This window comes from Mandrillus leucophaeus, unplaced genomic scaffold, assembly GCF_000951045.1.
Source record: "Mandrillus leucophaeus isolate KB7577 unplaced genomic scaffold, Mleu.le_1.0 Scaffold37, whole genome shotgun sequence".
Lineage (NCBI taxonomy): Eukaryota > Metazoa > Chordata > Mammalia > Primates > Cercopithecidae > Mandrillus > Mandrillus leucophaeus.
The window spans coordinates 5,015,455-5,028,885 of record NW_012103920.1 but is presented as its reverse complement, the minus strand read 5'-3'; the positions used below and the strand labels follow the sequence as shown (position 1 = coordinate 5,028,885).

Sequence of the window (13,431 nt, the reverse complement as noted above, 5' to 3'; positions counted from 1 at the left end):
GACAAAGGCCTTGCTGGATGAGGCTGGATTTAATATGTGTTAGGGAGAGCTCTCTTTCACGTTTGCTTGGTGTGTGTTTTGGGGGGGAGTTTACACTCTTAGCAGAGTAGCTAGAAAAAGAAATAATGTGAAAGGGGCCCATTTTTTTCTTCCTTCTTCTCCGTCTTAAGTCCTGAAATGTTTTAGTGACCCAGAATGAAGCTTATTTTTTTAATCATACTTCCATAAAATGTAACCCCTGGGACTTGGAAGAGAGAGACCAGCCAAGGGTTAGCTTGAAACCTTTATCACTCCCAAACACAGGGGCTTACGGTATAAGTGACACACTGCAGATAGATTTACTTTTGCCACTTTAAATTTATGATGGCTGAAATGAAAGGAAAATGCCAGTAATAATCCTCCCCCGTGTTAAAAGACATGAAACATCCAGTAATTAGGTGGTAACAAAATCTGGACAGCCTTATCTTTGCAAATCACACCAGGTTTGTGAAAGAAAGTGGAGTGGCCCTGTTAAGGGGCGAGGGAGGCTACTGTGGGGGCAGGCAGCAGAGAGAGCTCCAGAAATAAATCTGCCAGCCCCAGTCATCCACCAGATGTGGAGGGCACCACGGGATATGTTTAAATGAGCTGGTATTTAATGGGAGATTATGTTGAATTGTCAGCTGCTCACTCTCCTTTGTAAATCTGTATCTCAAGTGGTATTTTGTGTGACGTCTTTGTTCTCTCCTTAACTACAGTGTAATTCATGCGTACTTTGGAGATCCGAATCTTAGCTTCATTTAAAAGATTAATTTGAAAGGAAGGGACTTGGACTCTTGAATTAGACCTATCTTAGTTTGTAGGGAGGCCTTCCTGAAATGTGTTGTCGTGTTCACTCCTGTCTGATGGCTGGCACTAGTTTTCTGCTTTCCAATTATTCTTTGCACATTGTTGTTATTACTATTATTTTTTGAGAGAGAGTCTCGCTCTGTTGCCAGGCTGGAGTGCAGTGGCGCGATCCCAGCTCACTGCAACCTCTGACTCCCAGGTTTAAGCGATTCTTCTGCCTCAGCCTTCTGAGTAGCTGGGACTGCAGGCATCCACCACCATGCCCAGCTAATTTTTGTATTTTTAGTAGAGACAGGGTTTCACCATGTTGGCCAGGATGGTCTCGATCTCTTGACCTTGTGATTCGCCCACCTTGGCTTCCCAAAGCGCTGTGATTATCAGGCATGAGCCACCGCGCCCGGCTTCTTTGCATATTATTTAAAGGTGTTTTAACAAAATGGCAATTTCCCCAGGCTGGCTTGTGTATTACCTTCGCATTGCATCCCTTGGCTCCCATGAGCGAGCGTGGTGACTTGGTGCACAGGCGGTACGTGAAAATACTTCGCTCACTACCCAAGAACCCAGGGCCCTAAGCCATGCTGTAAAATGCAAGTGTTGATATCTAATTACCTCCATAAACCTTGGCAGAATCTCTTCGTTGGAGTCAAGACCCCCTGTTAGGGGAAAAAATAAAGTCCTATGTTCGCAGAAAATATTATACTAGACTGCCCCAAGGCAAAATACTTATTAGCCTTCCTGTGTCTTCACTGTGTTTTAGTTACTCATCTGGAATCCGAGCAACTGAATTGAGTTTCTGCGTACCTAGAATACATCATAGTGAAATGAGAAGTTGACTTCCTTGCTGTGAAAAAATTTCAGATAACAGTTAAAGTAGAATGAAAAGGGCAGAGTGCTGGTTGAACAACCCTCAATGGCTGCAGCTGGATCGAGTGCCAAATTGCCCTCTCCCACCCCACACACAAAATCACGCAATGACACACACACATACACACACACACGGAGTTTCTGAGCTTCCGTGTAGATAGAATCCAGCCTAATTATTTTAGGCGGGAATTAAAAAAATCCTCAATAAAATTGGGCTTGGTGGCATATGCCTATAATCCCATCTAGTAAGAGGGTGAGGTGGGAGGATGGCTTGAGGCTGGGAGTTTGAGGTTGCAGTAAGCTTTGATCGTACCACTGCATTCCAGCCTGGGTGACAGAGTGAGACCCCATCTCTAAAATAAAAATTAAAAATTATTACTTAAAAAAATGCAGTATAGGCCAGACACAGTGGCTGATACCTGTAATCCCAGCACTCTGGAGTTTGAGATCAGCCTGGCCAGCATGGCGAAACCCCATCTCTACTAAAAATACAAAAATTAGCCAGTTGTGGTGGTGGACGCTTATAATCCCAGCTATTTGGGAGGCTGAGGCAGAAGAATTGCTTGAACCTGAGAGGTGGAGACTGCAGTGAGTGGAGATTGTATCAGTGCAGATTGCACCAGTGGAGGGAGATTGTCATCAGCCTAGGTGACAGAGCAGGATCCTGTCTCCAAAAAAAAAAAAAAAAAAAAACCCCAAAAAGCAAAACCCCCACAGTGTATGTACAGGAGTGGGCGGGGGTGGGGGGGGCCTCTTTTGTAGGGACATGGATGCAGCTGGAAACCATCATTCTTAGCAAACTATCACAAGAACAGAAAACCAAACACCGCATGTTCTTACTCATAGGTGGGAACTGAACAATGAGATCACTTGGACTCGGGAAGGGGAACATCACACACCGGGGCCTATCATGGGGAGGGGGGAGGGGGGAGGGATTGCATTGGGAGTTATACCTGATGTAAATGACGAGTCGATGGGTGCTGACGAGTTGATGGGTGCAGCACACCAACATGGCACAAGTATACATATGTAACAAACCTGCATGTTATGCACATGTACCCTAGAACTTAAAGTATATAAAAAAAAAAAAAGAGTGGGTGGGGGGGGGGTCCCCTTACGAAGCAAGTGTTACTGTCCACAGAGCAAATGTCAATATCTTAATGTACTAGTAAGGGAAAATTCTGTTAAGACATAATTGTTTGGCTTTGTCAGTTTGTCAACTTGAAAACAGAGTCGGCAGCATCTGAAGAGTTGTTTTACTACCTATGGAGCTGAGAGGTGAACATAGTCGTTTTTCAGGAAGCCTTTTTTGGCTCAGAGAGATCAGAAGCCGGCCCACACTTGCCGCTTCCTGGAGGACTGTCAGTGCTAGCTAATGAGACTGTAGAAGTGGGATATCTGCCCAGGAGACAGTGGGGAAGGAAATCAGGGGTCAACCTTATAGGGAAGGGCTGTTTGCAGAGAAAGTGCCTGATATGTAGCAGCTGGTACTTCTCCATCTTGAAACTGTCCTTCCTGGTTCTCATTTTTCATCGTGGGATTTTTTTTGGTCTTATTTCTAGATTAGGAATCAAGAAGAAACAACTTTCTCCTCTTAGACATTTAATTTACTCAGTGTTCCCTAGTCATGAGATACTTCTGTGTTATCCTTAAATACCTAAGTGGGGACCTTATTCTTAACAGTAGAAAATCACTGTGTGTGAGGATGGTGTATACCTGTAATACCAGCCACTCAGGAAACTGAGGCGGGAGGATCCCTTGAGCTCAAGAGTTGAGATTAGCATAGGCAACAAAGCAAGACCTTGTCTCTAAAAAAAATAACAAGAACCAAAAGCCCTAAACATTAGGAAGTTCCACATGTAAACATTAATGGAAAACATAGAAGAGTTGAACCTAGTGGTAAATTTTACCTTTAGGGCAAGACTTGAAACAAGGGAAACTGTCAAATTCTCGTCATGGGATTTGCATTCCTTTGTTTTTTATTAAGGACTTGGTCCTTGGATTGGAATATCCAAACCCATGACCAAACTTTAATTGTCTGATTCTGTGTTGAGTCCTTACTATGTGTCAGGCACTGTAGTAAGCAACACTCGAGTCTTACAGTCTACTTTCCATTAATTCACAGTCTCGTTTTGGGATCAGGTGATCAATTGACTTACAGTCTGGCATGGTGATGACAGAGGAACAACGTACAGACAGAACGGCGAGCCATTTCGCCGATCTTGGAAGGCCAGGAGTGTCACTGAACACTAGGAATGGTGTCATGACCTGGGTCCTGAAGAGTGGATACTTAATGTCCATGGGGACATGTATTTTTGTCTGCCTTCCTTGGCTTCTTTCATTCTCTCCCTAACTTCCACCCCAAAAATCGCCATGATATCCAGCTGTGAGAGTTCATTATGGGGAGCTTCCTAGAAGAAGTAGTCCCTGAACTGGGTCAGGCTAAACAAATATGCCAAGAAGGATTTCCGGCAGCAGTTGATAAAAGATGAGTAGAGAGAGGGAATGGATGGTACTATATTCCGTACCTTTTGGATACTCTCTAAATCCTTGTCCCTGTTGTCTATGCCATGTCAATAGAGTTTTCAAGTCCTGTCCCATACCTGGGATCACTGGATTCTCATCTCAGTAGCACCTTTGTGTGACAAGTCTTCTGTAATACCTTATTATGTTGAAATAAAGTTTGCAAATAACATAACTTACATGTACAAATATATTTTTAATTCGATATGGTGGCTTTACTGTAATGCAAAGAAAAAATAACGGAAACAAAATGGTGTGTGTTTCAACATGTGAATGCTTGGGCCGGGCTACAGGAAAGATGGAACATATGTATCCATGCATGAATCACCTTGAGTGAACTCAAAAAAAAAAAAACACACACCCTTACCAGGTGTATGGTATTGCAGACTCCAGTACCACCAACCTTGAGTGAGGCCTGACTGTATTAGTCTGTTCTAATGCTGCTAAGAAAGACATACCTGAGACTGGGTAATTTATAAAGGAAAGAGGATTAATGGGCTTATGGTTCCACATGGCTGGGGAGGCCTCACAATCATGGCTGAAGATGAAGAAGAGCAAAGGGATGTCTTACATGATAGGCAAGAGAGCATGTGCAGGGGAATTCCCATTTATAAAACCATCAGAGCTCATGAGACTTTTTCAATACCACGAGAACAGTATGGGAGAATCCACCGCCATGATTCAGTTATCTCCACCTGGCCCTGCCCTTGATGCATGGGGGTTATTACAATTCAAGGTGAGATTTGGGTGGGGACAAAGCCAAATGATATCAGTCACCATCCAAAAATCACACAAAATCTGGAAGTGCCTTCATTCATTCTACATGTATATTGTTGCACTACCCACTTGGAAATTCAGTGGATGTTTCTAGGCTCAGATAATTATCCACAGGCTTTTCATCTGCATGAGTGTCCACTGGGGCAATCTTCATTGAGCAAGACTTCATCTGCATTGCAAGAGATCTTCCATCCCTGCTACCATCACCAGCGATCATCACGACGACCAGAAGAAGGCCCTCGTATATTTTCAAATTTCCCGCTGAGTTCCACTGCCTTCGACAATTAAGCTTGGAAGTCGTACTCTTCCTATAGTTTGAGTACTTGAAAATGGGCAGCCAACAATTCCTTTCAAGATCTCATTTCTGTATCCCTGATGATGTCTCTGGCCATCGACTTTGTTGATGGCTTTAGAGCAGCTATGTCATTTAACACTAGAAATTGGATGTCACTGAGTCCTGTGGAAGGGATATTTAATTTCCATTAAAACATGAATTTCATCTGCCCTTGCCATGCTTTTCTTGGTCTTAGCCCAACCTGAGCTGCTGATATTACGGAACAATAGGATTATTCTGTAATTTTCATTTTACTTTTTGCTTTTTGCTTTTTGTTTTCCATAGCAGTTTTCTAGAGGATTCCCAATACGCTTCCTCATTACCCAGTGCCCAGAATGAACTTATAGAAGCAGAGTATGAGGGGTCCTTTGACAAAGATGAGACCATTTAGAAAATTCCTTTTGTTTGTTGTGATCCATTTTGTAAGGGCAATCACTACATTGTTGTTATTTAAGAGAAAGAGACAAAGGGAAAGAAACAAACAGCTGGTGTTTAATGACTCCGTCAGACCCAATTATAAAACATCAACTAGTTACGTTGATTTGTGTGCATCCATGCCATGGGTATACTTAAAAACATTAGACTGTGCCAGAATTCATCTTGGCTTTGTTTACATTTATCTTTTAAATGTATAAGACTATTGATGGCACCTCACCAAGGTTATAACCCCTTTATAATCATTAATTTTTAATCTAGAAAAGAGTCTTGGAGGCAACAAGGCTCATCTATATTTTCTTGGATGCTCAAATGAAAATATACAGTACTCAAGCATTAGCTAAAATCATCCAGGAAAGCCTTGTCAAAGGTTAGGAATGTGATATCTTTCTGTTTCCAAAAGCAGCAGCCCTTTATTTAAGATACTTTTCTGTTTAATTTAATTATCTTTGAACTTCCTGTTGAAGGTTTTGAAAAATACATGTTAGAGGGTGGGGAGGGAGTTCAGCATGTCAGGACTGCTACATTTATGAGTGTGGGCCTTTACTGAAGTCTATCTTTGGAGCCAATGCTTCTTTTTTTTTTTAATTTTTAAATTTTAAATTCTTACTTTTAGAGATTGAAGTCTCACTCTGTTGCCCAGGCTAGAGTTCAGTGGCACAGTCATAGCTCACTGCAACCTCCATCTCCCAGGCTGAAGCGATCCTCCTGCCTCAGCCTCCCAAGTAGCTGGGACCACAGGCATGTGCCACCATACCCAACTAATTGTTTATTTTTTGTAGACATAGTGTCTCCCTATCTTCCCCAGGCTGGTCTTGAACTCCTACACTCAAGCAATCCTCCCTCCTCAGCTTCCTAAAGTGCTGAGATTACAGGCATGAGCCACTACACATGACTTATGTTTATATTGTTAAATCACCATTGTCAGTCTTTAAGGGAGACTTTGTTTTGATGTATGCAAGATTGAATTTTTAGTCATCTCTAGATAGTTTTCTCAGATTCCTTTTTTTTTTTTTTTTAAGTTGGAGTCTAGCTCTGTTGCCCAGGCTTGGGTCACTGCAACCTCCGCCTCCCATGTTCCAGCGATTCTCTTGCCTCAGCCTCCCATGTACAGGCATGCCACCACACCTGGCTGATTTTTGTATTTTTAGTAGAGATGGGGTTTTGTCATGTTGGCCAGGGTGTCTTGAACTCCTGACCTCAGGTGATCCACCTGTCTCGGCCTCCCAAAGTGCTGGGATTACAGATGTGAGCCACTGCAGCCAGTCTTTCTTAGATTTCTAATAAAAAGCTGTATGAGAAGTCAGAACTTGGTTGCTTCACATCATATTTCCTATTTTTAAGATTTACAGATATTAATGACTCCTTGGGAAAACTGGATTTCAGTCGCCTCTCTCCATCAAAAAACGACTATTGGGCAATGCTGGCTTATAACAGGTCCAAGCTCTGCAACGTCCTCTTCTCCAACGAGCTGCACCGTCGCCTCTCCCCGCGTGGGGTCACGTCGAACGCAGTGCATCCTGGAAATATGATGTACTCCAACATTCATCGCAGCTGGTGGGTGTACACACTGCTGTTTACCTTGGCGAGGCCTTTCACCAAGTCCATGGTAAGAGAACGGCTGCTGGCGCCGCAAACACCTTGGGTCCTAGAGAAACCTGCACACATGTGTCTCCACCTTTTTACCTCTTGCAGGCATGAGTCTGGTCTCAGCAATAACATTGTCCTGCCCATCATAAAGGGCTCTTGAACACATTTGCATCAACTTTAGATTAAATCTGTTGGGGTAAATGCGTCTTGGAGGGCTTGGGTGGACCATGTGGGTTTCCGTACCATGTTAAGTATGGCTGAAAGTCCTTATGGAAATGGTGATTTGTTTTTTGTGTTGTTGTTGTTATGTTTTGTTTTTTGGGGGGTTTTTTATTCAGAAACTTTGAAAATCTATTTTGTGGAGTGCTTGAAAACTGCTGTTTTGTGTCAGTAGGTGGACAACAAAGATTTGTGACTACTGAATTTTCAGGAGATGTGATTCCTTTGTTTCGTAGAAAATCTGTATCTGATGTTCTAAATTCTTCTTCTAATGGGTGTAATCCTCTGTTGGAGAATCCTTTGACGGCTAGGAGTGTGTTTTCTTCTTTACTTTCCCAAAGACGATTTTGGATGAATCACGGTACTGTGGTTACATTTGGAAGTGTTTACAAGGGTGATACCATGTTTTCATAATTTGATGTTCATTTATCAACCATATTAAGAACATTATTCTGTGGAACTGTTTTCGTAGGAAGTAATTTGAATGAAGAAAGCATATTTTCCACAATATATTTGGTAGATTATTTTTCAAAACCAAAGGACTTCAAAAACGTCTTCCTATTAGTGGACACCAGTATTCCAATTACCCAAACTTGAAATCTACTGTACAGAAATCTTCCTTTTCCAAAACACATTTGGCTTTTAGAGATATCACACGCCTTCAAAGTTAAACCTAGGATGTTAATAAAACAAAGCAAAACAACAACAAAAAAAGAAGTATCGCTGGCCTATTATCCTCCAACCAATGTCACAGCCTTGGAAACCGTCTGCTGCCTTCTCTTACACTCATTCCCACCTGCCATCCTTAACCTTGGTATTTGGGAACGACTTTTAAAACCACATCAAAAGTCTTTTGAACTGCTTAAAAGAACTGCTTAGGAGGAAATAAGTAAGTACATCTTTTATTCTAATCTCCCAAGTGGTTTTTATGCAAAGTAAACAGACATATTCCGAGAGCTGAACACTTAGGATCGGTTGCGGTGAAGGCACGTATGGAGAGTGGTTCTCCATGCCGCAGGGTGGGATTCATCTCTAGGAAGTGATGAATGAAACTTATCTGCAGGTGGATCACAGGGTTTTGAAATTTCCCCATCACTTTGCTCCTGATGATTGTATAAGCGCAGCCTCTTCATGCCGGTTTCTTTGACCGTGATTATGCCTCATACTTTGCTCTGTCCTTCAGCTGGCATGAAAAGAAAGAATATGGATCTGAACTGGGTGCCAGTGCTGTTTAAATGAGGCGTTTAGGAATGAGGAGAGGAGAGAGGTGGATTCTTCCTTATTTTCTGCTGGCCCAGTGCCTTCCACATTAGCAAGCCCAATCAACCATCATTTGTAATCTTTGGGTGTTGAGTCATCTCACTAGTATTTGATCACTGATGGGTTCTAAGGAACTCGCTTCGGTGGCATCAGAGAGTTCATTTTCTCCTTCTTCCGTAAGGTCCCTAATCAGAGGAACATAGTAAGAAAGATTTAGAGATGAGTCTGTGACTGCATGGAATTTGGTGAAGGGTGATAGAAGCATCTTGCCATTTGTCGTCGACGCGAACGGATGAGGAGTTGTTGACAGAAAATAGTGGAAACTGTTATTCTGTGTCCTGATCACATTGTTTAGGGACTCTGGGCCAGGGCAGGTGGGAAAAGAAGGAAGACAAGTTCTGCTAAAATACAAATGCAGGGTAAATATCTTTATTTATTGGAGAAGAGTTATTATCTAATATTTTAATATAATATGCTTAATAAAGTCAGACTTGAATGTTGGCTGGTCGAACCTAACAGGAGTATTTCTAGAAAGTACCAGCAAATTAAGTTGGGTCGGTGACTGTATCATGATACCAGAGTGTTGCTGTTTTGGGGGTAAGGGTGCTCAGGACTTGGGCTGAGTGGAAAACCAGAATATGGGGTTAGAAACGGAGGCAGAAGGATTACCATGTGGGGGAGGATGCACCATGAACTGGACGAAGGTTGCAACTCAGTGAGCACCATACCTGGAGTGTGTCCTAGTAATAACAGATGCCCGACCTCCGTGCCTAATTCCTTTGCCTACCCTACCAGTGTGCAGCAGCCTCTGCCGCACCCTACCACAGTCTCTCCTGTTTCCCTGGCAGGAGAGCTCAGAGACTGCTTGTGAGCAGGTCTCAATGCCTAGAGCAAGGCAAGGCTTGGGAGAAACAAATGACCTCTGGGAGCAGCCCTGGGTAAAAGATTAAACGTGCACTAAGCTTTAGGTCCCTGGGTGAGAAAGCTGTGGGAAAATGAGTGGGTAGCTCATGAGAGGGTTTGGAGAAAAGTGGTGACGTCGCAAAAATCGCAGGTTTTGTTGAAGTTGTCTGGGGAGGGGCACTCATAGAAAGGGCAGGGGACGTCAGCATTTCCCTTGTACTTGAGATGGGATTTGACATGGCTTCCTGGTGGTGGCAAGAGAAGAAAGTGGCTACCTGGGACAGTGGACCTCGCAGCTCTCCTGCTAGTGGTGCTGATGGCTAAGCTCAGCTCTTACCCTTGACCACTGGAACAACTTAGGTCACCAGCGTTCTCAGTCTGTCTCATTAAGACGAAAATTGCGATACAGGTTGGTGTAAGGACTGACAATAATGCATATAACATCAGTAATGATGGTTATAGAATTTCTGCAATGATTATAATCTGGCTCTCCAGTAAGGTAGCCATGGGCCACATGTGGCTGGGTTTCTAATTGTGATTGAGAAGCTTAGCATAGACGCAATCTCCCTATCAGCAGATGGCTAGTGTGGTCTGCCTTGTCTGCCTATCACCTTAGAGAGGGTGTTTGCTTCTGACACGAGTATTGCTGGAGTACACATTCCATTGCATGAGGTCAAGGGAGCAAGGAATACAACCCAGCCTTGTGTTTGGAAGCCCTGCCTTCATTTCTTCCCTGTAGCCGGCTCCCTTAAGTATTAAACAGCAGTATTCTAATATCAACGTCTCTTTTTTATTTGCTGTGACTTGCTGTGACTACGGTGATTTTAGTTACAGTAATTAGGTCACCCTTCATGGAGTCAGGCTATTTTAAGTGCCTCTTTAAGGAATATTGTTGCAGATCAGTAATTTTACAATTGGATGTTCTTGTGCAACTTTATTAAATGTAATCTGTCTTTTAAATGTTGCCCTTTTACAGTTATACATTTCTAATTGTTGCTGTAAATGCATTATCACTTTGAAATTAATTAATTTTTCCATTTTGGCTGCCTGCAGTATAATAATCACTAATGAGAAACTCACAGGAATCAATTCTCAGCACAGCGGCCCCTACTGGTAAAGCCGTGTCTCTGCCTCCCTGTTCCTCTTGAGATCTAGAGAACTGGACAAGTAAATTGGGGGGTTCTGGGGGAGAAGTGTTTGTTTCCTCCTTCCTCCAATTTATGGTAAAATAAAAATCACAGATAAACTTGGAAATTGAGTTATTTTTAAATGTCCTTCTAAAAAAGATGCAAGATACTTCAAATAGCTGCTTCTAAAATATGTTAAAGGAAACTAACATTTGCTGAGCACTTTCTCATAATGAAGTCACGTCATGCGTGCATTGCCTGTTTATTTTCCTGTCTCTAGAACATTCTTTTATGCAGTTAAATTACTCTAAAGTGTTTTGCACATGCATGCATTAGTATGTATTGTTTGGTAAGAACTTCTCAGTTGTTGAAAAAACGTATTGTATTTTAGCATCTATATTTGTATATACGTATTATTCTATGGGTTTTAATTCACAAAACCAGGCATTGTATCTGGTGCACATAAGGGATTTTCAAGGCTAATCTTGGCTTTTTGCAGTTGTAGCCACGTGTGATGACTTTAGAATCCTACCGCACTTCCAAATAGAGATGCGGTTGGCAGTTTATCCCAGATACCACGATGCTTTATGTATCAGCATATATTTTCATTAATTTCTCATAATTTCTATTAGAATTAGTAATTCCAAGTTCTGCAATCTTAGAATTATTATCTTTATTTTGTAGTTGAAAAGCAGAGAGCTCACCCAGCGTGTTCAGTAAAATGATATACCAGCCTTGTAAACTTTCACTTGCTACTCACAGCTGCATTTGCTGCGTCCAGTGCACAGTAGTTCCCCTTCCATCTATAGCTACTTATGCAGTTATGCTTCCTTTTTTAAATGTTTGACAGCACCTTCACTGAAATGAATGCCGCACCCCCCCCCCCTTTTTTTTTCCACATGAGCTTTCATTTCTGGTAAACACATCCTTGCCAGAGTTCCCAGGTCCAAGCCAGTCCTTTGTGGACCAGTATGTAAATGTGAAGCTGAGCACTGTCACGTGCCTCTTAGAAGGGTTTTGTGCAACCAAATATTTGTGTTGGCAGGTAACAGTAGAAAGAATATCATGTGTTAGGGTAGCAAGAGCTTAGCAGATGTTTTAGGGAACTGCGTTTTCAAATCATTTTACATTAAAAAATGGCTTACGTTCATGGAACTTCTGCGGTGATCGGGTTACGTTTCCTGTGCCCGCGTAAAGCCAGTCATCGTGCTGAGTTGTAACGGATGTGCGGCTACCCTGCTAATGGATGGGCCGGCAAGGCTGGTTCTGTTGCAAAGTTATAAATTATAGCTAGAAAAAGCACAAGATGTCATTCTTCTAACCTTCGTGAAAGCTAAACGGGGTAATTCTGCCCTTGAATAACCCGCTGCTGGGTGATTTATAGTTGTTACAATTTAAAACATGATGAAGGAGATAATAGATGTTGATTTGTTCTTGAAATTAGTATTTTAGAAAAACACTTCTCCCCCTTTCCACCTTTAAACATACCTGCAGCTGACTACACTATAGATGCCATCAAGGACAAAGTCCCCTGCTTGAATGTGTGTTGGTACATTGGTGTATCACATACAAAGCAGAGGGCGTATGAAACAGGCTTCTTTCTGTTGGGAGGGGGTAATATGATTTTCAAAGTGGAAATTTCATTGTGTTCTTCATGAATCTAAACATTTCAAGACTCCTGAGTGAGGACTGAATTCTCTGGTTGCCTTTCTCTTGCCAGTCCAGATATGTTAGAACACTGGACTCTTAGGACCCCTCTGTTGTTGGACCACACTGGTGCTTTCCTGCAGTTGCCTGTCAACAGAAGGGCCTAGTAGCTGCCTGGGCTCCTCTTACCCCGCCTGAGGCCACCTTCTTGCAGCCTGAAACATTCTTCTTCCTGCCCTGGATTAGCATTAGCATTGGTTTTAGTAGTCTTTTGTCATTATGTCCAAAGCTTTTAAGTTTACGGTGCTTGCTTAGTCCAGAGACCAATGGATATAAGTAAGTTGGAAAAGGGCAAAGGATTTAGAATCATGAGAGTTGTATTCAAAACGCAGCCTCTGCTACCTTTTAGTTACGTAATTTTAAAATGATTTGAGCTTTCTGAGGTTAATTTTCTACATCAGTTTGGCTGCTTTAGGCCACAAGTTATTAACACCCACTTAAAGGTGGTTGGAATAATAGAGTTTTTGCTTTCCCACGTGTCCAGAGGAGCTGAGGCAGCAAGGGTTGTGTTTGGCTACTATATGGGTGGCTCCTTTGTGATGATCTTCACTTTTCCCTCATGCTTACAAGATGGCTTCTGTGGTGCCAGCCATTGCGTCGTACTTGATAAGGTCTGAAGGCACAGATGGGTGGGATGAGGCTCCTCATTGAATGCCTTTTTCCTTTATCGAGAGAGAGAGCATTCTGCTTCAGAACTGTCCTCCTGAGTTGACTTCCCGTGAGACTCCACTGGTTGGGACTGAGTCACCTATGTAAATCCTAGATATAAAGGAGGCTAGAAAAGTGGATAACTGGCATTTTGAGCTTCTAGAGTGGGAGGCAAACTCTGATTATGGGGAAAAAGGATAGGGTAAGGGTGTTGAC

At 42.5% G+C, this 13,431-nt stretch overlaps 1 protein-coding gene across 1 annotated transcript in view; it reads left to right on the top strand.

The window, feature by feature from the left end:
- Positions 1-13,431, top strand: part of WWOX (WW domain containing oxidoreductase) — a 1,226,505-nt gene that overhangs the window by 381,734 nt on the left and 831,340 nt on the right. Inside the window, exon 8 of the mRNA XM_011990088.1 lies at positions 7,106-7,370. Coding sequence (XP_011845478.1) covers positions 7,106-7,370 — 265 coding nt within the window. The remainder of the gene's footprint in view (positions 1-7,105; positions 7,371-13,431) is intronic.